This window comes from Lingula anatina, chromosome 1 (assembly GCF_051362555.1).
Source record: "Lingula anatina isolate TDL-2025a chromosome 1, LinAna3.0, whole genome shotgun sequence".
Classification (NCBI taxonomy): Eukaryota; Metazoa; Brachiopoda; class Lingulata; order Lingulida; family Lingulidae; genus Lingula; species Lingula anatina.
In genome coordinates this window covers 35582184-35609226 of record NC_141767.1, presented here as the reverse complement: position 1 = coordinate 35609226, position 27043 = coordinate 35582184, and the positions used below count along the sequence as shown (strand labels likewise).

The 27043-nt window shown below is 33.8% G+C and overlaps 3 protein-coding genes across 6 annotated transcripts; 1 reads left to right on the top strand and 2 right to left on the bottom strand.

Moving 5' to 3' along the window:
• Window positions 1-729: 729 nt before the first annotated feature.
• Window positions 730-19817, bottom strand: LOC106171998 (notchless protein homolog 1). The gene is made up of 14 exons (XM_013552570.3): window positions 19713-19817; window positions 18968-19106; window positions 18323-18543; window positions 17909-17988; window positions 17438-17514; window positions 16590-16687; window positions 16301-16337; window positions 13725-13880; window positions 13341-13476; window positions 12996-13042; window positions 12496-12698; window positions 8424-8583; window positions 7733-7803; window positions 730-2713 (listed from the first exon to the last, which is right to left on the bottom strand). The coding sequence occupies exons 2-14, from the start codon at window positions 19103-19105 to the stop codon at window positions 2701-2703; spliced, it is 1437 nt and encodes a 478-aa protein (XP_013408024.2). The 5' UTR covers window position 19106; window positions 19713-19817; the 3' UTR covers window positions 730-2700.
• Window positions 19818-19955: 138 nt separating this feature from the next.
• Window positions 19956-22440, top strand: LOC106171996 (uncharacterized). The gene is made up of 6 exons (XM_013552566.2): window positions 19956-20125; window positions 20329-20464; window positions 20688-20765; window positions 21162-21275; window positions 21579-21714; window positions 21992-22440. The coding sequence occupies exons 1-6, from the start codon at window positions 20023-20025 to the stop codon at window positions 22274-22276; spliced, it is 852 nt and encodes a 283-aa protein (XP_013408020.2). The 5' UTR covers window positions 19956-20022; the 3' UTR covers window positions 22277-22440.
• LOC106171997 (transmembrane emp24 domain-containing protein 2) lies at window positions 22438-26531 on the bottom strand. 4 transcript variants are annotated; one of them, XM_086998874.1, is made up of 5 exons: window positions 26252-26531; window positions 25405-25606; window positions 25110-25187; window positions 23639-23746; window positions 22438-23250 (listed from the first exon to the last, which is right to left on the bottom strand). In XM_086998874.1, the coding sequence occupies exons 1-5, from the start codon at window positions 26435-26437 to the stop codon at window positions 23126-23128; spliced, it is 699 nt and encodes a 232-aa protein (XP_086855000.1). In that variant the 5' UTR covers window positions 26438-26531; the 3' UTR covers window positions 22438-23125. The 4 variants fall into 4 exon arrangements, with proteins under 4 accessions (XP_086855000.1, XP_013408021.2, XP_013408023.1 ...); XM_013552567.2 differs by lacking the exon at window positions 23639-23746 and adding an exon at window positions 23899-24006 and having other exon boundaries at window positions 26252-26530; XM_013552569.2 differs by lacking the exon at window positions 25110-25187 and having other exon boundaries at window positions 26252-26529.
• Window positions 26532-27043: the final 512 nt, after the last annotated feature.

The window sequence follows — 27043 nt, the reverse complement described above, 5'->3', positions numbered from 1 at the left end:
TCCGTACACAACTGACCAATGACCACCATGATGGATTGATGATTGTGTGGCCAGACTTTTTGGTCACTACTGGTCAATGAAAGAAATATATACCCAAGGCTTAATACAATTATCTGCTCCAATGCCCCCAGGGAGTGACCAATGAATGGTTTAAATCACGTGTGACTCCCTGGTGGCCACCTAATGGTCACTCTGGTGGTCAAATAGGGAGGAGTACATGTAATCTTGACCAACCTTTGAAATAAATTATTTGTACAAAATTGAAGTTAGATAATCATATTGTTCACCAGCAGTTAAATCTTACAAGTCAATTAGGAAATTTTTGACGGTGATGTGAGGAGTTATGGACCCTCTCTCTGGTGGTCACACTAGCACTGAAGAGAGGAGGAGCACACGTAATCTCGGTCAATGACTATTTCTGTCAAATTAATTTCATCAAATTATCAATCAGTTCACATGACATCAAATTTTATACAGCATAATAATCCCAACTCAGCATTTTCAAAAATACTGAAATTATATTTTAGCAGGCAAGTTTAGTACTGCTGTGAGTGAAATCAGACATAGTTCATATATGCCCCCCCCCCTCCCAACAAACCCTCATGTCTTAAATCCCATAGTAAGTAATCAGGTGGTCTCTAGACTATTTCCAGTTTAAGTCAATGAAGTTATGAATGCTATGCATAGTTTTCAACACTCATAAGATATGTTACATAGACCCAAATGATCTTCTGTATATTGTTTTTATTAAACAGAATAATTTTCAAACGTATGCATCCAACACATACAACTGCACATAAGAGCAGTTTTTAAATAATGAGGAACATTAAGCTGGATTACATACAGTCTACTTACTCATTTGGTTCAACAATGTCTTTTGTCTAAGTTCAACATTACAATAACTTATTCATATACACACATTACATCAACACACACAGACAAACACACATATATGAATAATTCATAGCCTTTAACAGATCTCTTCTTGGTTCATATGAAACCACAACATTTTCCACTACTATGAATTTAGGAAATCATGACATTTTAATAATTGTCACCAATTCCTAAAGCGTGAGGATTTACAGTGCATTTCTCTGTGTACATTTCCCATAATAAATCGTGTATTTTTTTCTAATTGAACGCAAACTTTGTGACAAGTTTTAGGTTAAGATCATTCAAGCCAACTATTGCTCACTTGTCCATTAAATAACATTATATCAAAGTTAACGATGCCTTAAAAAGAATGGTTAAAGACAGAAACAGTTAAAGACTCAGCAGGAGGTGGTGAATTATGATTGTGAAACCAGCCATAAGCAGAGTCCTATAATACTCATTGATTACAAAAGATCATGATCATTTTTTCACGGCTGTACTTTTAAGTTCTTTTATCCAGTAAATTTGATTAATTGAGTCTACATCCTTTATCTGGTATTTAGCCATCTACAAATTAGGCATTAAATGTGAAAGCACCAAATTAAACATTAAATGTAAAAGATCAAAGGATAGTTAAAAATGAAAAAGATATCTTTGAGGTTTTGTTTATTTTAGTTTAAAAACCTCCAACAGCTACATTTTGTTGCCCCATTTGATATAATCAATAAACAAACAAAATATAAAATTGAAGATTATTTTTTGTTTGAACTCTACAAGGATGATGTCACACTGACTTTCAATCGATTAAAAGTTAAAACACCCAGAGGGCAGGGTATCAACAAATATTAAATATAATTCACTAATTGTCAGGGTCTTAATTAACCCTGGTGTAACAGGGAGTCTACGACTTCAAAGACCTCCCAATAACTAGCCTTTAAATCTACCAATCAATCATGCCAGATCAAAGTCAATACACGTATCAGATAAAACTTTGCAAGACCAAAAACCTTTAAAACCTCAGTGGCAGAAATCAAAAATAGCATGCTTGTGAATAAATTAATAACTAGGACACTTTTTCATGGATTGTACTGGACCAAAGGTATGTTAGCACTAGGATCAATAGGGGCAGTGTCTTGAAATCTGGATCAGGCTCATTCAATAAGTATATTGTTAGGGTGGTGGGCTCTATCTTTTAATTTATACGTCGAGTTGATTATGATGCCATGTTATTCAATCAATATAGTTTACTACAAACCCCAAATAAGCTAACCTTCTGCATGCTGATACAAAATGTACAGGTTTGAAAAATACCTTCCAATTATAAATTTATCACCAAAATAAAAGGATAATACAATGCTCCTTTTTATGCATAATTAGAAAACTTTTGTCTGATGTCATTACTGTATCATCTCAAGTGAAATATGTTCCAAGCAACAATATGTTTTTTTTTATTCACAGGTTTCAGTCTGAGCTTCACATAATATGTCCAAAAAGATGTTTTATCTGTATAAAAATCATCTGCACAAAGGCAAAACAGAACTTTTCTAACTTAAAGAGAAAAACTTTTCATGACTCTACCAGTACATTTCAAAGAAGATACACCATTAACATGTGTCAACTTCCAGATAGACATAAGAAAGGCGTTTTTTAATGTGACAGCCATTTACAAAAGAACCCTTAATCAAGAAAGACATCATGCACAAATTGTTCCTTGGGTGAAGATTGCATGTTAAACAGCACACGGTTCTTTGATTGGATTTCTCCCGGGCTCTGTTATGATGTATTGAGCAGCTTCCCTCTTGCCATTTTCTCTTTAATCATCTACCCTCATCTTCGCCATCTGAAATAATATGAATGTAAAGTCAACCATTTATAAAATAAGTGTACCCTCATGGGCAAGGTGGCACTTTTGGGATTGTTAAAAAGAAATGAACCTTAGCAAAGATCAAGAATAAAATTGGCCAGTATTTCTATACAGGATACACATTTGCAACCAGTAACTAATGCACTGTAGGAATACACAAAAGTAAAAGAAAAGAAACCATGTTAAAACAATGCCCTGCATTGTGGACAAATTAATAAAAATACATGCAAAATAGCAGTAACTAATGTTTATCAACAGCTGTTCATATGCAACATATCTTCATATACAAGTGTGCAAAATAGCTGCAGCATTTTTGTTAAAATGCACATAATATACCCTAGTTTTCTCTCTTATAAAAACTGAACTTCATCAGTTCATATGTACCCTTTTGGATGACAAAAATTGAGTCAAAACACGAATCTCGGGATGGGAAAAAAACCTAGAACTGGGCAGGGCTGTACAGCACACCTGCACCAGGCATCCAGACTCCATAGTGATATGACATTTCACACACACACAAGTTCAAAGGGATGTAAAACAAGGAAGAAATCAAAGAACCATCTGTTCTTACAGATAAATCAAAGAAATGTTCTACGTTTAGTACAGTTTGGCGGAGACTTAGAGAGCTTCGCATGCAAAGAAAAAAACAGATCCTCCCATTGCAGGTGATAGCCTTTGTGCTGCGTTGTTGTTATGATAATGATAAATGTAAAAAGGAGATCTAAGCCCAAATGCAGGAGAGCAACAAGTCAATAACAATGTTACAATGAAATGAATCTAAAAGTGCAGGGAATGAGAAAAAAGGAAATTATAAAAGTAAATTTGAGAAATTTTTGTGGAATCTTGAATATCAAAGATCATGCTTTTTTTTTAATAGAAACAGTTATTTCTTCAAATATCTGACTTTATAACATATCAAATCCCCTTAAGAAGATTATTTCATTGCATAAATATACTTGATCCTAAACCTTTACATCTGCTGGGCTAACAGTTTGAAAGCGTAATCCTGACTGATGTACACACAAAAGGCTTCGGTACACGTGAATCACTTTCAACCCTTGCACTCTTCCTAGAAAATAAATTCTCATACATCAATGAACTTCATAGACTTATAAATTAAAAAAAAAAAAAAATTAATTTCCACTACTGGACACTCCTAAACTGTCAATGGCCATTATCAACCAATCATAAAATCTCTTATTAAAAATCTATAAAAATACAGTACAAAAAAACCCTATCAATAATCAATGAGAACTCTTTTCTCCAGGCAAAACCAAAGCTGAAAGTAAGTCTTTGAAGTTCCAATTGATTAAGCTTGGCTGGGTTAAGACACAATCGCCCCAGTGCTGCAAACCTGGCGGTAAAATCTGCTTGAAGTGCGCTGTCTACAGCAAACAGGCTGATGTAACAATCCAAATAATGCGTATTGATCTCCCCTTGTCAAAGGGCTGAGGTATTGGAAATTCAAACCGCCACAGTTATTGACTCTGTGGGATCAACACCTGGTTGTGTGAGGTGAACGCCAGACTCGGTACATGCACGAGTACCAGTTGAGGTCATGTTGCATAATATGTAAAACACACACTCCAGTGAATAGTATTATCTACTTAAAAAGCACCTTAAATTGTATTATCTACCTTATAATCCACATTTTTTACAAAGTTACCCAAAATGTTAAAAGGAAGATATGCTGAGAGTCTAAGATAAGGTTGCACAAAACATGTTTAATGCACAAAATTATGAGAAAATTAGTTGACCTCTAGTATAGACATGGTAAGGAAATATGCCAGACATTCAAATCTAGGCATAAATCATGTCATTTAGGAAAAGGTAAATGATATCTTCAGTAACCTGCTTCTATTAACAAAAATTATTTCATTCTTGGCAGACAAGGATACTTTATCACAGCTTTTTTCATTTTTAAAGAGCATTTTTAGGATAAATCAAGGCTGCCCCCAGGTATTTCTATACGAATACAATTTTATGATAATACTATATTTGGCAGACCAGAGTGGCTTTGAGCAAAAGCATTATCCATTTTCACCTCAAAAAGGTGGGGCATTTCATAATGCCAAGAACAAAGGAATATTCATGCTAATTTAAAACTAGGTACAATTCTCCATCAAAGGGTGCTAAATCATCTAATCCCCATATCAAAAGAACAAGAGCCTTCTGCACAAACATGTAACAACAAATACTCTTCTAGAGAATTAACAAACAGATTTTAAAGATTTCACTTTAATCTATGTGGAATGCAATCAAGCCAGTTAAGCCTGTGTTAATCTGCACTAATTGTCATTATTTTTTTCAGCTTCAGGTTTAACAGTGATTGCTTTTGATATATTTTGACAAGTTAAATAATAATAAAAATAATAATAAAAGTAATAGTAATAGCAACAATAATAATAAAGATTTAGGCACAGAAATGTAAATAATTTTAAGGGGAATGCTAGTTCGACTTTTGAGACTTTGTTATTTTAAAATCAATAGAATATACTACTCAATTACATCGAAGCTTCTACTGTTACAGTATAAAAAAAGAAAAATGGTGTACACATCCCTAGTAGAGCATCAAACCATTGGCATAGGTTAATGGACAGACAAATAGTCATGCAGTTTTAGCTTTAACAAATGATTTCTTAGAAAACTGTCAACAATTTTAGTAAGCACTCATACTGAAAACAACTTTTAAGGGACCCAAGGCAGGTTTTCCACACAAGTTCTCAACTTCCTTTCAGTTTTTGTAGAACTTGCCACTCAAATTATCCTCATTATCCAAAACTGTGTTAACATTATGATGGTAGATAAATTGCTATTGAAAATTCACATCTTTCTTCACATATTGTTTTTTAATGGCAAAAAAACTTAGGGTTTCTGCTTATGAAACTTTGTGCTGGATAAAAAGTCCATTTGAATTAAATTACTACCAGTATTTATCAAAAATTCTTTGGCCATAATACTATAATTATACCCTCAACACAATTAGAATGTCAAAGCTGCATCTGATGTTGCCTGCATAGATAAGTGGCATCTCATTTTTTCCCTATTTTACTTTCCTCTTTTGTATTTGGGGATAGTTCAACGTTCTGTCTTAGTGCATTTTGATTCAAGTCCACACACTTTTCCCATATGATCATGGTTTTGGGCATTCACTTCAGGTTTTCTCATTCTAAATGTGCTTTGTAAATAAAATCAAGAACTCAGACATATTTAGAAGCAGACTAGAAAAAATTTGGTTCTGTTAGAAACAGACAAGAAGAAAAAAATTATGGTTCTGTTAAAATTAAGGACTGCAAAACAAAACACCACTTTACCTTTAAGTTGTATGCATTTTCTTACTTTAAAACTGATATATGCTAGCATGTATTCAAACAAAAACAGCTGAAGATGACAATAGTACCCTCAGTTTCTCAATCAAGACTGGACAGGAGACAACCTGTTATAGTACAAAAATTAAAGATGCAAAAGAAGCCAGGGTGAATGTCCTGTAACATGCATAAGTTATTTATACTTATTTCTTAAAAAAAAAAAAAAAAAAAAAAAACTTATAAATGAAAGCAGAAAAAGGCTTTTAAACTGCACTTTCTTCCAATTTGACCTACTTAGGCCATGCGTGGCTCTACAAAACCAAGACCTAAATATGGCAGACGTTAATGAAAGGAAAACTGCCTAATCTTTTAATAGTCTCTCCGCCTCACACACGCCTCAACATGTGTCGTCCCAATGGAGCCGAGATTTAATGACTGTACCCCCACAGGGACATACCCCCGCCATATTCGTGGCTTTGTAGAGCCATGGCTCAACTCGATGTGAATGCAGCCTTATTTTCTCTATGATATGTACAGCACAGAAAGCAAGTACAAAATCTGTGCAAAAATTATTTCCCTCCAGTCCGTAAATCATACTATACTGAATATATATATCAATATATATATATGCTGTTGAAAAAAATTCAAACTCCTGTCAATACTCCAAACCATACTCACATTTTCATTACTTTGTAAAGAGAAATCCCTTAGAGTTTTGTTACATTATTTCCCTAATATATATATATATTATTTCCCTAATATATATATATATATATATTAGGGAAATAATGTAACAAAACTCTAAGGGATTTCTCTTTATTATACTATTTCAAACACTGTTGGTGGTAGGGTTTGGTGACAATAATTAATTATACATCTTAAAGATATAATCATGCAAAATAGAGAAGATGCTGACACGAAACAAGGTTACACAAAAAGGTAAAATTCTGCTTTGAATAATTATAAAACAGCACACTTTGAAATGATAATCTGACTGTGCAGTCCCACTTTCAAACTTGGGCCTTTATCTAAGCACTAGGAATGACTCTGGCAGAATTTAAGGAAAAGTACATTCTTCAGATATCTTGGCCCAGTGTGTATTCCAGAATATATTAAGAAATAATTTAAGCAAATCAGTGGCCTCTATTATAAGTTATTATTTTACCAACAGATGCACATGGCTTTCACTCCTGTGGCACTGACAGATGCAGTTGTTTGCTACTGTAACATGTAAAGTACATTTGTGACTGAAGAAAAAAATTAAAGAAACAGATGTAAGAAGTATCAGTAAAATGTATGGTTATACAGTCAAAAATTCTGGAAAGAATTTATGATATAGCCTGACAGTGATGGAACAACTGAGTATTTGCTAAACGGAAATTGCAACAGTGGCAGAAACAAAAGAAATATTTTCTAAAAATAGTGGACTGGTTCCCCCCTTATTGGCCCAACTTGAGAAATGGAATAAAGCCTAGATCAAATTTTGATTCAGAGCGTTCCTTTTCTGCTCAAAAGGAATACCTCCCTCCCCTTCCCATGAGTCTGCAGCAATAGTGGCAAAGATGACATGGATATATGCTGCAGCAGCTGATCTGTATAAACAGACACAAACACATCTGCATTTTAAATTGTGCAATGCTGTTGAAAAAAAATTCAAACTCCTGTCAATACTCCAAACCATACTCACATTTTCATTACTTTATCTTTTCCCCCACTTGCAACTTTCTGTCCATCAGGGCTCCAATCTACAGCGTACACCTGAAAAAATGATATATTGACATTAAATGGAGACTAATTATTGCACAGAGAAAGAGCAAGGTAGCAATTCCAGTCAAATTGTGATATATATGCTATTGCAGCAGACTAAATAACAATGATTTTTAAATTACCTACAGCTACAATTTCACAAAACTCTCAGTATAAACAGTTATTCAGGAGGAAAAGAAATGATAACAGATTTCAATGGAATCTAGGGCTCCTCTTGTTGAAATTAAATTTCTTTTATCAGTTTAATAATTGTCTTTAGCTGTTTGATGATTTCATGCTTGAAGTGCACTTTTGTTGATATTTTTAAATCATAAACCATTAGTAGGACTCCTTATGATTAGAAATTTTAGTAGCATAATCTACTGAGACTGTATATACTAAGAAAAACTGTCATAAGTTGGATAGAAATGTGTCGTTACTTTTTATCTTTGAAAAATAACTAAAAAAAAAAATCCAAACAATATCTAAAAACAATAACAATAATATTATGGACCATAAGAGCTGGTGAATTGATATTGGTTTACAAATGTTTACCTTGCATATTTTACTAAAATGAGAAAAAGAATATTACAATATATTTTTTAAATATGTAAAAATATATTTAGGTATACCTCATCAGAATGTCCAGGAAGATCATGGAGTAGTTTCTTATTCTTGACGTCCCAAACTTTGAGTGTAGAATCAGCACTCCCACTGCACAACAACCGGCTATCTGCTGACCAAGCAATCTGATACACTCTCTGGACATGCCCTCTTAATGATGCAATATATCTAGAGTAAAATATAATACAGTTTAACAAATAAGCTTTAAATTTATAATCAAATATATCTATCTCAAAATTGTCTTATATGTAAGTATCATGTCTACTTCAATGTAGGTACTAGTAAGAAGTAAACTAAGATCAGACCAATATTCCCAAATGCAAATAAACCCCCTCTTTCTGCTTTGTCAGAAGGGAAATTGAAAGCATGGGATGACATTACGTTACAAAGGCAACACCAAAAGAACACAAAATTCAGGCAAATCTTCTGTTTACTGTGATCAAATGTATAAAATCCCTAGCTCAACCCATTCTCATGACTTACGACATTTTTCACAACATGGCCTCTGTGATTTTGAACAGTAGGCCAAGTTGAACAAGTTGAGGCATCTGCTAGCTCATCCCATCATTTGCAAGCTCATAAAAGCCCTGTGTACCAAATTAGATGGTCCTTTTTCAGCCATTTCTCAAGTAGTTACAATCACATTTTATGACACAATCCAACAGTAAACCTTTTTTTCACAACTATCACTGCATGCAGGTGATCAATACCAAAGTACAGAATGACAAATTGTCATGGTTTCATTCATTTTGACAGAAAACTGTAGGAGGGCATGTCCTAAATAAATTGCATAACACCGAATTACCAATTAACATTTTTGTCAATCAACAAAGAAAGCTAAAAATACAAAGCAAACATTTGATACACCCTATTATATGACACACTTGTGGTGATACAAAGCATGTTAATAATAAAGCAGATAATTCTTTGGATATATAGATAAAATATAATTAAATATTTAGCTATATGCCCTAGAATCTAAAGCATGAAATTTTACATTATTTTTGTATTATGCCAATGGAAGACGGACCTTTCAACACACTCAAATTTCAGGGAAACCACTTCACATCAATATTTTAAAGGATTAGTTGTTTGCTGAAGAGGACTGTCTAGTTCTTCAAAAATATATGACTGGTTAACCAGAATCCACTTAATGGAAAGCTCATTGGGTGCATTTGTATTAAAACCCAAAGTGTGTACTAAGCTAAGCAGGTGTATGCATTTTTATTTTCTTCTACCAATTTTTAAGTGATCACGTTTGAATTTGTAAAAAAAGAAAAGGTAAATACTCTGGTTATCAGAACTAATAAATACAATTTCCATGTGATACAAAAATTGAAAGCTTTAATTTATGCTGAAAAATAGGAGAAACCACATTATTATCTTTTCTAACTACACTTAATTAACTTTTGTGAATAGCAAAGCTTCTTGTTACCTTTTCAGGGCAAGTATGTTAATATTTCTTTAAGTTATTATTTGCAAATAAAAAATAGAAGAATGTATTAAAATATACTAGCTGTCAGTCTATACTATGGAACGCCATTTTTTATGTAAAAAAATAATATCAATTCTGAAGATAAAAAAAATGACAGATGTCTTGGATTAATCATCATTATGGGAAAATTTCGAAACAAATGTTCTACCGGGACTCTGACTTGCCAATGGATGGTAGATATTGTTTGAGTACTTTTGGCGTTTTGCAGACAAATAACACTGGAGGCTATCACAAAAGCCATCCATTTGCAAAGAAAAACTATCATTAATAAGCAATCAAAGAATTACCCAGAAAAAATTGGTTTTTTAACTCCCAAGAAATGTCAATCTTTCAAAATTGATTGGCCTTGCATCAGAAAACGCACTTATATACTGACAGCCTTTTCAGCTAAGGGGAAATTATTAAGCCTGCAGAATCTCTTCAATTTTCTCTGTCAAATCAAAATTAAGTTGGAATCAATATCCTTTGATGAAGCATCTGAAAGTGTCTCCCAATTTCCCCCTAAAGTCAAAGTTTCCTCTTCATAGAGATCAACTTCAAAAGCTGTATACCGCTGAGGAATTCTAATCACAATATCAAAATATTTTAGAGAACATGTTTTTTCAAAAGCTTCTCAATTACCAACTCTATTGCAGGGGGAAATCATTTCAAAGAATCCTTTTATTCAACCTCCCAATCACCATATTCATCATTAAAAATTTTTTTTGGGTGAATTTGTGTGGTCGTGGATAAGGATTTCAATCAGCTATATGCTGTAGGTTGAAAGAAGGACAGAGATCAGAGATCCCACTTCCAACTAAATGATTAAACGGGCAAATGAAAAATCCTTTGCTTATTACTACATCGATCCCAAAATGGGATAAAACTGGCAATTAGGCCCAAAGATAAAAGGATGATTCAGAGTTAATACAATTACTTCTATGATCTAGTGCACTAAATGTGAAATAGAGAGGATATGTCTATTGATTTTAGTACCAGATCAAAATGGGGATCACAACATCAAAGACTAAAGCTGATAAACAACCAATCCCTATGGGGGGATAAAATACAAAGCACCAAAGGATACTATGTCTGGCATTTTACATCAATAAAAGAGATGGCAATGGCATTTACGTTTTTTGTTTCCTCTGATGTTTTTACAAGGCATTTTCTATTTTCAGATAATTTTTTTAAAAAGTCCATACACAAATGACAATGTGTGAGCAGTTAAAATTGAGAAAAATACATATCCATCGCACTTTTTCATCCCCATCATAACTAAATAAACCAGACATTTGGCTTGTTTTCTGAGAAGCCTTCTCACATTTCCATTAATGCAAACAGCACAACATTAGATCACGTAGTATTATCCTTTTCATCTACAGGGAAATCAAATGAGACTTAATGACAATTATTTTCCAATTTACATTTCATGAATTTTTCACCATTTTGGTTAAATGTAAGCACCAGATACCATCACATCTGCAGAGCTATTGCACTCTATGAACTTGGGTGCCTAACCACAGGAATGGAAATACAATCAAATAATCTTTAATATTTACTCTCTCTTGCCACTTGCAACACACCTTAACACTCAACTTTTTTTACTATGAGTGCAGCCGAATTTTTATACTGATATATTGAAGAAAAAACTTTTTTAATGGCAGTGATTTTTTTTGATGAAATTTTATGAGAATTATCTATCATCAGTGCCAGATTTTTCCCCAGCCCTGAAAAAAATGTGATCAAGTATCAAAACAAGTCCATTTACATATGTGAAAAGACACAGATATCAAGCTGCTATCAATATGTTTAACAGACTGTCAGCATTTTAGGAATCAAGCAGCAAAAATATGCTGCCACAGCTGTGGTCAGTAAAGGTGCAGATAAGTTATTCAAGTCCTGTATATTTCTAAAACCTTATATTCTGCCTTTGTTTGGTATTTAACACCAAATCCATGTCTGAAATTGGTGGGAAAAAGAAGCTCATAAATAACTGTTTTGTGTGTTTTATTACAAAAAGCATTCTCTTACACAGTATTCTGACCCAATAACACTTACTCACTTTAAACATTTTTTTTAGTGAAAATAAAAAAGTATATACTAATAGTGTACCTTAACTCCTGCCATTGTTTTTATCAATAATTTATCTAACAAGTAACACATGTACAGTAAAAAAATTACATGAAATATACTTCTACTCACAAGGATTTACATCCCATGTGTGGGTTTGGATTTGGAAAAGGGAAAACCATGTATTAAGAATTCAATTTTTTGCTTTTTAGTCTTAAATACAAAGTAAGAGGCCTGATTGGTGTTGATGAATAATTCATCTTTTTTCAAATAATTTCAGGTCAGAGTGAAGCTGTTACAATTAGTTTGATTTTTTTGATTAGTTTGGTGTCATAACTAGCCATTTAAAGACATACCCCTTTCACAACGATGATTAGGTGAAATGTTAACCCGTCATTTGATTTCTTGTGCAGTAGTTGTGCTTGGTTTCAGAAAAAAAGTGCCCCTCACATTCAATATTGTTTTACCATGCATGCCATCTACCCAACTTGATAGCAGTTCTTTTCCTCCTACATTTTACTTAATTCACTTACTTTCCATTTTTTCCATCCCATAATTTCACAGACTTGTCAAAAGATGCGCTGGCAATTAACCTGGCATCAGGAGAAAACAGAACTTCATTGATTGGCTGCTGATGACCAGTCATCCTTGTGAGTGGCTTTTTCTCCGTCTCTGGTTGCCACAGAAACATGGTAAAATCGTCTGAAGCTGATACCAATCTTTCTGGTATGGCATTCTAAGAAACAGAATGGAGGAAATATTTTCATAAATTTTATAGTTTGCCAAATATTTTAGTCAAAAACACTTTTACTTTATTTCATGATGGTTGAACAGTTGTCATTCCCCATTGTTTTTTAAAGGCAAGCAAACATGTAAATTAATGTCTTTAACTTTTAATTGATGTTTTCATTCAACCACCCAACTCTTTATTGACTCCTTTTTTTTAACTTATGGTTTTATAATTACCTTTTATTTTAAAAAAATCACCACTTCTTGCTTAAATATGATATAATAAATATAAAAGTTTACTCACTGTTGCACTGTTATATCTGTCTAAAGCTTTTTTCTTTAGTTCTTCAACTGCAAACAAGGAAAAGACTTGAAATGCTTTCCTATAATATGTCAGCAATATATCTCCCCAATCAATTCAATGAAAGAAAACAATGCACTATGACATGACAATCAGGTGCCCTTTCATTAAAACAACACCTGGATCTTTTTCACAGCGTAATGTTTTTTCTTGGTGCTATAATTATCAGCAACTTCTTTTTCATTATACCACTTGTTAGTCAATTCTAAGCCCCCCCCCCCCCCCCCCCAAAAAAAAAAAAAATAAATAAAAAAATAAATAAATAAATAAATAATCCAAAGTAACTACCATTGTCATCAATATCTCTTGGTACTACAGTGGCTGTGGAAGGGTCAAAAGAACCAGTTCTGATGACATAGTCTGTGCTGAGGGCAAGGTTGTTCACCCAGTGACCATGACCTTGTAATGTTCTACATAACACACCCTAAAGGAATTAGAAAAAGATAAGAAAAGTTAGCTGCTGGCCTCAAACGAAAAGCAATTGATGTGAGAGATGACATGTAATTTTAAAGCATTTTTACAAAACAGACACATTTCTTTTATTAGGCAACAATAAGAAGAATGAAAAGCCATAGCTGTTTGGAATTTATTTCTGGAAAAGACAGTTACCCATTTAACTGACATAAAGTATCCATAACAAGGAAAAAATGGTGTTATTTAACAAAAACATACATCTTCTCCCCTCCAGACTTTGATTGTCCTGTCTTGTGAGCCCGAGTAGATGAGATCTGTTCCTCCCCATTTAATACATGTGACAGACTGTAGGTGACTAGACAAGACAAGCTTACACTGGCATAGAACTGTGTCCCAAATTCTTATTGTGGCATCCTAATAAGTAAGAGAATATAAAAGCAAATTCACATCTTACTTACATTCATCACAAGCCTACTGCATTCAACTCGTACTGTAACAACCTTGAAAACGCAAGATACCAGTAGGCAAAATTTATACGATAAAATTATGGTTATTGCCTTCTGATGCATTTAAAATTACGGTAAAGTCTTGAAAATTTCATCGGCAGACGATTTCTGCCGAGGTGATTTTTTTCCCTTTGAAAACTTCGTCGACCTTGAAAATGAGGTACTCGATAATTTTTGAAAAGTTCGTCACCAAATGTGGCCGTGTTGTCCAGCTCAAACGTGAAGGTAATACGTCAGTTGATTCAAGACAATGATACGATCAGGATATCATTGCCGATAACATTCTCAATGGGAGATAGGAACAATAGTGCGCTCCTGCGAGCGGTTACTCACAATATAGGTGGTTAAGATGTGAATTCCTGTTCTTAATTGCGGGAACGTCGGCCTTTTGTCTAAATAGTTTCATTACTATTATATGGCTCAAGGTGCGTTATCAAGCCGGCAAATAGAAGTCACAGGCCGCGGCTTTGTCATTTGTAACGCCGTTATTGTTATCGGCGGCTGTCCTAAATGAGGAAGGCACAATGAAAAAATCAAGATATTATCTCGAAGGGAAATATACCCGTCACTTCTATTCATGTCCATGTTCAATTTAGGACCATTTAACGATTGCCTGGCTCGTACATGGAGATCGTTCGCAATGCGAATGGGACAAGACGGCAATTTTCATATCTTCAGTGGAGAATCTTTCGCGTAATATCGTCAACAGATCGTTCGCGATCCAAACGAGACGAGAAGATAATTTTCATATTTGTAGCAGACTCCATTCACGTAAGATCATCAGCAGGAGATCGTTTGCGATTCGAGAGAGACGAAAAGGCAATCTTCATATCTTCACCGGAAGATCGTTCGCCATGTAAGCGAGAATAAAATGCACTTGAACTATTAGTTCAAGGGAACTTCGTTCCTGGAAGATCGTTAGCAGGAGATCATTATTTTAAACCCCCCCCCCTTTGAATTTTATGAAGAACATATATTTTTCATGTTATCTTTAACCCCCCTTCTCCCGCTCACGGTATATCTTCAGCGGAGAATCGTTCGCGTAAGATCGTCAGAGGGAGATCATTCGCGATCCGAGCGAGACGAAAAGGCAATTTTCATGTCATCATCAGGAGATCGTTCGCGATGTAAGCAAGAATGAAATGCAATTTTCAAATTAGTTCAAGGAACTAAGTTTGCAAAAGATCGTCAGCGGGAGATCATTATTCTAACCCTCCCCCTTTGAATTTTATAAATAATATATATTTTTCATTTTATCTTTAACCCCCCCTTCCCCGCTCACGGCATATCTTCGGCGGAGAATCGTTCGCATAAGATCATCATCGCGAGATCGTTTGCGATGTAAGCAAGAATGAAATGCAATTTTTATATTAGTTCAAGGGATTTAGGGAACTTCGTTCGCAGAAGATCGCCAGCGGGAGATCATTATTTAATCTCCCCCCCCTCAACACAAACACACTTTGGATTTAAAAAAAAAATCATTTTTGTTTTATCTTTAATCAGCCCCCCTCCCCCGCTCACGGTATATCTTCGGCGAAGAATCGTTTGCGTAATATTGCCAGGACTTTGTTCGCATAAGATCGTCAGAGGGAGATCGTTCGCGATCCGAGCGAGACGAAAAGGCAATTTTCATATCATCATCGGGAGATCGTTCGCGATGTAAGCAATAATAAAATGCAGTTTTCATATTAGTTCAAGGAACTTAAGTTGCGGAAGATCATCAGCGGGAGCAATTATTTTAACTCCCTTACAGATGGTAATTTTAGAAGGCCTGACACTCAATCCTGGGAAAAGCCCTGCATGCAACAGACGTTGCCAAGTGCGTAATTTTTTTTAATATGTCGCTTCCAGGTTATGATGCAAGGCGGCAATTAGGCTTATCTTGATCCTTCTCCTCTATCAGGAGGTATGTTTCTTACCGAGAAGATAATTCTCAACATATTTTCGGGTACAGTAACTTAATCGAGATGCAACAATAAATAGATTATTATTTACCACCAGAAAACGACTTAGGAAGTAGTAATAAATATCCCACAATATAGGAGGGTCAAAGATAACAGTCGCTAAGGATAAAAGCCCAAAGGCCAGATTTTTGAAAATTTCGTCAACCCCCGGGAGTTGGGGAGAGGTAATTTTGAAAAATTAGTCGGATTTACACAATCAAAAATATTAATTACTTTTTAAGCGACGAAATTTTCAAGACTTTACCGTATGAAAGATTTCTTTTAACAAAACAAATAAGAAAAATAAACAAGTCAAAATGAATTTAAAAAGCTAATTTGACTAACACATAATTCAATACAATGCTGTTTTTGATACACTACTTACTTTTGATGAACTAGCAAGAAACCTGCTTTCTGGATCTCTGAAAATAAATACAAAGGTTTCAATTTAGTCTTCAACAATTTCAAGCCAGCATAAATTTAAGCCACATCTACTCTTAAAATGGAACATTAGTCATAAATAAGTCTATACAATCTTTAAAACAATAGTCTTCAATGTTAACTGCACTTAGCAAAACCAACAACATTAAATAACCATTATACAGCTTTCATAATATGGGACAACAGTTTCAGTATCTGAAATGGAATCATAAATCACTAGACATTCAACTCACAAATGTAAAGGTTTCCATGTCAACCATGTGATCCACTGCCTGTGACCAATCAAAGTCTTTCCATGTTGTTTCCCTGAAGAGGGGTCCCAAATACAGACCTATATTTTTTATAAAAATAAGAAATGTACCTTTCAAAGAACGAAGCCAAAGTTTCAGTATTTCAATATTGTGATTTTGCTAAAACATCTTAAACATCTTTTTTTTTTACATCTTAAATCAATGTAGAAAAGTTGGAAGTTACTAAACAACATATAAACAATTATGTCTGCAGGATTTATCTTACAAATGCAAACACAATATTAATATCATCTCACACATTTTGACATAGTTAACATGTCATTGTGTTAGATGTGACATTGTGCAAAGCAATCAAGCTCTCCAGGCTACAACAGATCATAACACAATCAGGGGGAATATGGGGAGGCAAATGCACAGATATATCCTTAAAGGTTATTCATTGTCTCTAGCATAATCAGGGGCAGACAGAGCCAACTTGGGTCTTCCAGAAGATGGTCAGAATTTTTCAAGTTTACACCGACGGGCATCTAATTTTTTTCTGTCAGAAGACGGTCAAAACTGGAGGATGTATCAACAAAGATAATTTGGAAGACTGTCAGAAAATATTTCTGGATCTATCGCTGATAATGATGGAAAAAAGTTATTTATTTGAAGAGACTTTTAACCTGTCAGCAACAGTGGAAATGCCATAATGTCATTTGTAGAAAAACATTTTTATTCTCTTTAGAACCAATTAAGGTTTTTGTACTTTCTTTTTGATTATTCTAACAATTAGCTTAATTCTGGAAAAAAATATATTTACCATATACCTGCATGCTGCTTTGACTCACCTGACTGTTTTTACAACCTGATGCTAGTTTCTTGCCATTTGGAGACCATGCAATACATAACACCCAATGTTTGTGAGCTAAAAGAATAAATTTCAATATAAATAACAAGGATGTGACTATTATGCATGGTTGGAAACCTTGAAACTATAAATCATATTATATGGATAACTATATATCTCAACATCATCCCTTTTTCAAACCAATTAAGAGTGTAACTACTATGCATGACTTTTAAAGAACAATAATCATAAATCAACAGATAGTGTTTGTTCAATTACTTTTACCAAAAAGAATGTTGACACAACACAGAATTCGCTAGTTAAATGATTAAATTGCCTATAAGGCATATTTAAAGACTAACATACAGACATTCAATAATAATAAATACAGTGTTTAAATAAAACCACAAACTTCGGTAAAACATGAACTCCTTCAGAGAGAATAAAGAATAAATCAAAACCCAAATGTTACCTTTACACTGGAACTGAGGAGTCTCTGTGCTAAGATCCCAGAATCTAACAGTTGTGTCCCCAGAGCCACTGGCTAGGTACCTTGAGAATGGAAAAATAAAATGTCTCTTTAGAACATTATGAATATCAACAAGTGCAACATGTTACATATAAAACTTGCAATATTTTCTGAAAGACCATAGTTTAGACAATGTTTTTATCAAAATCCATTCTGTATGATTGTAAGTGGATGACACAGCATTATAATAACAATCAATTTTTCTTTTCATTTTACCTAACTGTGCTTACTTTAGTATAGGGAATTTCAACTTAATGAATGAAAAAATATAACAAATTTACTATTGCTAGCTTCAAAATTTGGACTTGACAAAAATGAGAAGGATAAGTAAACACAAGAATGATATAAAATCTTTACCTTCCACTTGGACTAAATGCTATTGATATCACAGCTTCTGCATGCCCCTCAATGGTGCTGGTGCATCTTGTAACTGCTCGTACTTTGAATACAGCTTGTGGCTGGTAGACAATTTCCACAACTTTCTCTGTGTCCTCTAATGTGTCTTTTGTTAAAGACTTTTCTAGCGTCTCTGTGATTTCTACATCACTTACAAAAAATGAGTATGGTGTTGCTTCTTCCTGAAAGTATTCATTTTGGTGGCTTGAAATATTGTACATGTAGAAAAGTAAACAGAAAAAAGACCACTTTTTATTATTATTATTATTTAAATATTCAAACTACCTCATGCTGATTGAAAGGAACCCTTGCAAAATACCAATAGGTAACAATGTATGGAATATTCATAAAGACTCACTCAAAACTGTAGTATCAAAGAACCAAAGAAATCTAAGGCTACATATGTTATCATAACACATATCAAGTAAATGTTATCAATACAATTGAATTGGCCAATTGCCCTTTTTGCATCAAATATACAGAACTAATACAAAAAATGTACTGCTTGACGTGAAAAGGATACAATTATAACCTAATAAATTAGTGTTGTAGCTGTTACCTCTGGCAAAAAAACCAATTAACAGCAAATCTGGGCATTTATTTTACCTGTTGAAGAAGTGCATTGCAGATCAGTTGCAGTTTGTCTTTTGTGATGTTTATGGGTAGGTCAAATGGGGACCCTGTAGATTCTCCATCTTCACTCTTAAACTGAACCAGCAATCTTCTATCATCAACTTCATCCATCCTAAATAAATGATAAATACACAACAATTAATAACTATGATGCTCATGTATGAGATTACGAACACTGTAGCATGCATGCCTTTTTTTTTTTTAATTAGATGGGTCAAAAACATTACACAACTAGGTAGGATACCACCAGTAGTAGGAAATTCACAAACAACTTAAAGAGTTGAATAAAAAAGTTACAGTTCTATATCCAACTTCCAAGAATATAAAATTTGCTGTAATTATACTAATACCACTAGTTACTACTAATAATAATAAAAAATAAACCAATCAATAAATAAATCAAAACAAATAAATAAAACAGTGTAGGGTAAATGTAGTAAATTATGTTGAAAGCTGTGGTGAAAAGAAATATAATACAATATACTATAAAATACATTTTTAAAAACTATCAGCAGCACCACTTGCTTCAATGTGGTTACATTCTCACAAAAACTTGTTTATTTGTGGCAACAAGTTGAACAACGTTTGGCACACACTAATTAATAAATAGGTTGTGTCCGCCCTGTACTCAGCAGAATATGTTATGATCCTATGAGTATAAAAAAGAGTGAAAAACGATGGTACAATAACACACGATTGTCACAATAACACATCTCACCTGATGCTTCTTTCACTGTATCAGTGTAGTGTATGTTTTCCTTCGCACGTGTATACCACTGACATCGAGGCTTGAAATGTATTGACTTCCGGTCATGCACTTGTCGCCATAACTTTTAGTTCTAAATTGCTGAATTGCATGCAGTAGAGGGCAAACTTACAAATTAAAATATAAAACAACATTTTTAAAGAATTATGTTAAGTAGTGCCTCGGTTTAAATCAATGATAATTTCCATATCATTCGAAACTGTGGTCTGCCTTTAGTGATCAAAAAGAGACTTCCGGTGAAGTGGTCTCCTGAGTAGATGCCATGTTTTCCCTAGTATCTCAAGCCATTTGCCAGGAATTCCCAAGAGCTTTAAGGAGAGCAAGCCAGCTTGGCATTCAGCAAAATGCCACGGGATACTTAGGAGGTGTGTTGTAATGTTTTACTTGCGCGTTTCTCTGCTTTTTTGTCGCTGTTTAACTCAGTGGCAGGTTCTTGTACTATAAGCTGAAGAAACTTCATAAGTTTCAATTACTGTAGACTTGTACAAGTTTCAGTGTCTGCAGTTACCATATTGATTTGAGAAATACATCATGTAATATAACGCATTTCGCATTTTATTTTTCGCAGCACACTGCACCAGATGCACATATTGCACTAATATTCCTGGCAGTGAGGATGAACCACAACAGAAACCAAGTGAGGAGGAAACATTATCAGAAAATGATATGATGGTCAACCCCAATTTTGTCAACAGAAACCCAAGGTTTTTTTCAATATTTATTTTATACATCACTTGATGACAGATTACATGTAGATTGACTCTTGTGTGCACAATTTATTACTCAAAAAGCTTTATTGTATTAAAAACGAAGAAAGACAAATAAAGGAATATTCATACACACTTAAGATATTGTTAGAGATACTTAAGATATTGTTAGAGATGATTTGAGAAATTGAATAAATTCAAGTGGACTGTTTTATTTCAGAAACTTAGAGTTCATGGGAATTGCTAAAAAAAGAAAAGGGTGGATATTACAGTATCCCACTAAGGAGTTTTATCACAGGTAGGTTCTTAATATTCATTACTGAAAGTAGCACACGTTTTCACTTAGTAATCTCTTTTTCTCAAAACCCATACTTATCTGCAATATTTGTCTTTTATTAAATTTTTGACATAAAATGATTCATGTAGTAAACAATTGCTCATTTTGAATAGAAATGATATCTATTCTCATTTGACCATATTTGCTGGGATATTTTTTTTTTCGCTAAGCCAAATCACAACCTTTTCATCATTTCCCCTCCAAATTTGAATAAAACAAGTCAACCCTATTTTGTTTAGCCAATTTAAGACAAGTTTAACATTGAGCAGTACTTTCAAACTTAGCAGGTGAGTGTTATTTCATCCAGTTAAAATTTAAATAACTTGTGGTTTTGTGATATATATGTACATTTTTCAGGCTTCTTTTTGGATTCAGCGCTGCAAACACATGGGCTTGGGTTGAACATTCCTCAGGAAAAGTGCTCATTACAGCTTCAACTAAAGAATGGGCCATCAAAAAGCGCATGAACAAGTAATTACCTTTTGAAGTTTGTTTTTGAAGTTTTTGATAAAGTGCATGGTGAAAGATTTTTCAGGAAAAAAGTGGTCCAATTGAACACAGAGGGTCTTATGTTGTTTTATCTTCTTTATGCTTAATTCTTAATCATTGACAATTAAGATTGATGTAAAACAAGCATTTTTGATAAGATAAATGTGGACTTGATTAACTATTTTATTAACTAGTTATGAAGTTGAATGGTTTTTGATACCCCTTTGTTTTGTACATTAAGAAAAACTGGAAAAAATACAAATCCTTTCACAATTTTATTTCTAGCTCAAAAAATGTAGCAGCAGCTATTAATATAGGCCGGGTGATTGCCCACAGGTGTGCTATGGCTGGGATCACTGGCTTACATTTTCAGGTGCAAAATCCAGATGGCAACACAAATAGAATATCAACTTTTGTGAAGGTAGGTTTTATGTGTGTTGGACTTATCGTAGCATTGATGTATTTACTCTGTAGCTGGTTGATTACACTTTTAATCAAAGAAATTGTGGATTTTGATGCTCTTGGCTGTTTCTTTGTACAATGTGTGAGCCTGGATAAATGTGTTATTTGTGATCAATTTTTAAAACATATCTTTTGGTGTTCCTGTTACATGTAATAATTTTCTATTTTATTACCACACACAGCACATCCTTTTATCCGTCTGTGCATTATTTTTGATCACTTGATTTTATTTTCAGGAAAATGCTTTCTTCAATGCTGTTATAGACTGTGGAATAACTGGTTTCGAACCCATGGAATTAGTTCCAGATTTCTTCCCAGGTATAGACTATGATAAAATTGATGAAAGACTTGTAGGTGCAAAGCCACCAAATATAAGGTGGAGAACAAGTGTCCATGGAAAAATTCTAGAGGAAGCAAAACTTGCAAATAATAAAATTGAAAAGTTTCTAGAAGAGCACAAAGTTTTAGGATATGGAAAGTGGCACCACAGCACTGAGGACCCCCCACACTGTAAAGACTAACATTTTAATGAGATATTTGCTTGGTACAACAGACAATACAGTTTAAGATCTTTTGGAAGTGTAATGCATAGAATAATTGACTCCCAGAACTTGTTGCTAATATGCAGATGCACTTATATGGAGTAAAACATTTACAGAACTAAATAAAATAAAAACCAATACTAGTTTTGTATTGTTTATTTGTAAAACAATCACTGGTATCTCAAGTTATAAGTTTGAAATTCACTTTGCTATTTCAGAAAGGTAAGAAAATCTGTATTACACATTTTTACAGTTAATTTTTGAAGAATGTTCAGGAAATGACAAAAAAAGTAATACTATATAAGTGACTGTTGAGGAAGACCACAAAACTGTTGATGGTACAAAAACTAATTGACTTCTATCTGATTACACTAAACAACCCTTTGAAAACCAACATTGTTACTTAAACATGTAAAAGAAATATATACTATATATACAAAAGTCAAGGATACCAATGTGGAGTGACTTTTTTTTTAATTCTTAGTTTTTAATTCACTTTAAATCTTATTTACAAATGTGATAAAATTGAAAAATAACACAAAGAAAGCAGAGGCTTGAATGAAATTAACATACAATTAACTCAACGGAAGAGTTCTATGCATGTAAGCACCCCCCCTCCCTTAATCACTCTTCATTAATACATGAACCATTTTTTGTCTAAACATGTAAATTATACACAAAATAACACATTGTGAAGCTGCAGACTTTTAATGGTGGTATCCAAATACCCTTCTTTGAACCTGAGCAAACTCACTTTTTTTTCTCAACAGGCTTTTCTTCCTTAATCCTTTTGATGGCAAATATATATTACTCACACCTTAAAAAACATTACACAACCCTTCTAACTTCAAAGAATCTTTTCAAGTAATAAATCTGTCCTAATGTCATTGCTACTAATACCAAGGCTTCAAAGAAAGACCATAAAACCACTCTGGAGTTGGTGTTGTCATTAACTGAAATGGAAATGGAAGGCTAGTTAGACAAATGCACTATTAATTTATTACAACTAATCTTCTTAACTTCTGTAACAGATAATAACTTGTAACTCATAAAGCAGGCCATTTTGAATATAAACTTGGATTACAAACTCTGCCAGTTCTTCGTTCTTTCAAAAGTTTTCAATTTGAAACAGATGAAAAAAGCAGAGATAATTTTGTTAACTAGTCACAGTACATAAAAATATTTCCAAACAATTTTTTTCAACAAAATCACTACTCAGAGAGGAAATTGACCCAACCCAACGACCATTTAACATGACTGATCTTACATAATGAAATAAAGATCACATTTTCCTTTTATCAATCAGGATAATATTCTCCTTTCCTGGTTCTCAATACTTACTTGCCCTATGTATTCTTTCTCTTACTTCCATGTAATCTTGTTCATGTTTAACACCAGTTAAGGCAGTAGACAATTCATTAATCATTTCTTCTAGTTTAGTATGTTGTGCTGAAATAAAGGAACCATTTTCCTGTTGCTGAACTTACTGTCCCAAAGTTGTGGCAGGGGAACCGTAACATTGCCATCACTTACCTTCAGAAAATGCCCCCCCCCCCCCCCGCCTTAATGGTTGCCCCCACCCACGGATCCATTCTACTTACTTGCTCTGTGAACTCTTTCTCTCAGAGCCATGTAATCCTGCTCATGCTTTACCCCTGTTAGGCTAGTGGACAGTTCACTAATCATATCCACCAGTTTATTTTCATTGGCTGGAAGGATGGGAGGTGGAAGGAGGCAAAGAATTAGGAGAAATCACAAAGTTTCTAAACACTACAAATTAAGATTATAAACCAGATGAAAAAAAAAGTGGCAATACTATAAATAATAAATCATAATAAGAAAGAAAATATTAAATAAAAGCAAAGAAGCCAAGAATTTTATCAGCTGTGTAAATAATAGGTTCTTACAACAAAGGCTTAAAATCACACTTATTAGCGCTCCATTATGTCAATGTCTTATTGTGCACTTCTAGGTAAAGACACCTATAGCCATATTATCTGATAAGGGCATCTTGTGAGACATTGACATAATGGATTTAAGTTGGTTTTGGAAGAACCTACTATAGTATTAAATGAAACACTTAAAACTCTAAAAACAACTAAACGCTGACAAAAGACTGGTTAAATGTAAAAATTCAGACAAATTTATGTTTAATACAAACAATGACATATTTTCTATGGCAGTTTTATTTCTTTATCACAGATTCAAGTTTAACGATAAAGTCAAGTCGTTCTATTAAGCAACAAAGCAATTAAACAGCAGCTGATCAGAAAAAGAAACAAAGTTCATAATCCATACTTCACTAAAACTACTTTCAACACAACAACGTAATTAAACTATGCTAAATCTACAAACACATTATAATTAGTATCAAACCACACCCTTTTAATGCACACACTTCCCATGAACCACTACAAGACAAATGGTGTCTTGCATTCAACGTATTAAATGATGTTAAGGGGTGTAATATTAGCAAAAGGACAAAGGGTCTATTATGACTATACTAGCATTCAGCATACTTTGTCTGAAGGTAAATGAGTGTAGGTGATGACAATGACCATAACCATGTTCCCTTTCCCACCACTTTGTCACAGTATATTTTCATTTATATATTTAATTAAACATTTGATTTTCTAATAAAAATTTCAAAAACCAAACCAAGAAAAAGACTGGAGGAGACAGACGATGCCAGCAGAACTCCCTTACAAATAATAATAGTAATAATAAAGTAAATGATACATTTATGATGTCCCAACAATAAACATCAATATACCCTTAAGAAGAGAAGTGTTTATTTCCTGGTCTAGCTTACTTATGTCTTGAAGTCCTCTTTCAAGTTTTGTTGCATTGAGTTGAGCTCCCTCTACATCATCCTCTGTTTCCTCATCATCTTTTGGCGAAACAATTAATTTCACTTTACAGAAACAATGGCATTCAAAACTACTAAAATTAGTCCAATATTTAATCAGAATAAGGATATACCAAAGGCACTAATGTCTTAAAGGAACCAGTAACATCTTCAACCTTTAAGTTGCTGAAGTTGTCATGAGTATTACCCATCACCATTTGGTTGAATTTTGGAGATTGTTGGCTCCAAAATATCTTACCATCACTCTCCATGGTATTATCCTTCTCTCCACCAGGCTGATCCCCTACATCTAGTGAAAACATAACAATTTTGGGTGTCATTGTTGACATCCTATTGCTAAAACAATACTTGTACACGCCTTCCATATGTGCAGAGAAGGTGTACTTTCCATTTGATTCTCTATCTCCTGAATAAATTTCTCTTCCATCTGGTCCAGTGATCTAACAAAATAAAAAAAAGATTTTGTGTATATAAATTCAGAATTAACATATTGGGAGAGCAATGCTTTAAAAGTATATTTACTTCTACATCCATAATCAATGGAAGTTGTTCTCAACTATAACAAAAGCTGTTCTTATGAAATACCTGCATATCTTATAAGGGCAAAATTTCACACATCACACCATGTGGTTGTTAAAGCTTGTCAGGAGACCATATGGATTTTTAGTTAAATTTTCAACTCAATACATACCATTTTTCATTTAAAAATGATTTTTCGTCATATTCCACAACATATGTCAAAGAAGCACAGCATATAATAAACATGCAAAGGTAGTTTTTTCTTTCATTTCATAATAGATCTGAACTCACAATGCATTTCTTAAAGTTTCCCTTAATATGAAGGATGGCTGCCTTCCAGATTTTTAACAGGATGTCAGAGATAAATATAGCAATATTGCAATACACCCACTAGCAGCACTGAGTGTAATAGTTAGTGTTTGCATTAACAGGCCACATATGCTTTCATGCTTACAGTAGTAGCTCAGAACATTACAGATCACGTTCATCTATATATATGGTAGAAACAATATTCCACAGGACCTTAATTCTGTGCACTACCTTGTTTAAAGGTGATTTGCCATTACCTTCACATCTATGTCCAGAAATCCGCCTTCTGCCACCTCAAACATCAAGCTCATCTTCGTGCCGGGTTTTACCCTCTCGAAATAACACTCTTCTGCGTTAGCGTCTATGCTAACAAAGTAACAGTTTATGTAGCTTATGCATAGTAGAGATATAAAGATTCCTAAACAACATTCTAGAGTTCCCATTTTTGCTGCAACTTAGCCCAAAACGTGGCTAATCCCCCAGAGAACTACAACTTCGTTTACTTGCCACGTTAGAGACAGTACACGCATGCGCAATTGCCAGAGACGGACAAACTGACGGTTCCTTACGTGATTGGACGAATGTCTTCTAATGCGACAGGTGCGACGCGTGACAAATGAACAATCTGGAGCAATCTAGCAGTTTAACCACTTCGTTTGTACGTTTTCATGATGTAGATAAATTAAGGAGGGATTCCTTACGAAACAACTACATGCTGGATAAGTCTTTCCCGTTCTTTCTTTGTTACAGAGAGAAAGTGCTAAATTCAGTGTCAAGAAGGATGTATATTATATATTTTGTAAATTTCTTACAATTGTTTTTAAAGAGAATAATTTTAATAATCAATAAAAAATCCATATTCCAGGTGGAAAACAACATTTTATTGCATAACAAATAACAACATGATTCTTCTTATATTTTATATGAACTTATCAATTTATCTACAAAATTCCATAACTGATGTTTCATCTTGCTGGAAAAGAGTGCTCAACCTTTTGTTACCACTGCTACATGAGTACTTGTTTATTCAAAGACAATAAGTTGGCATA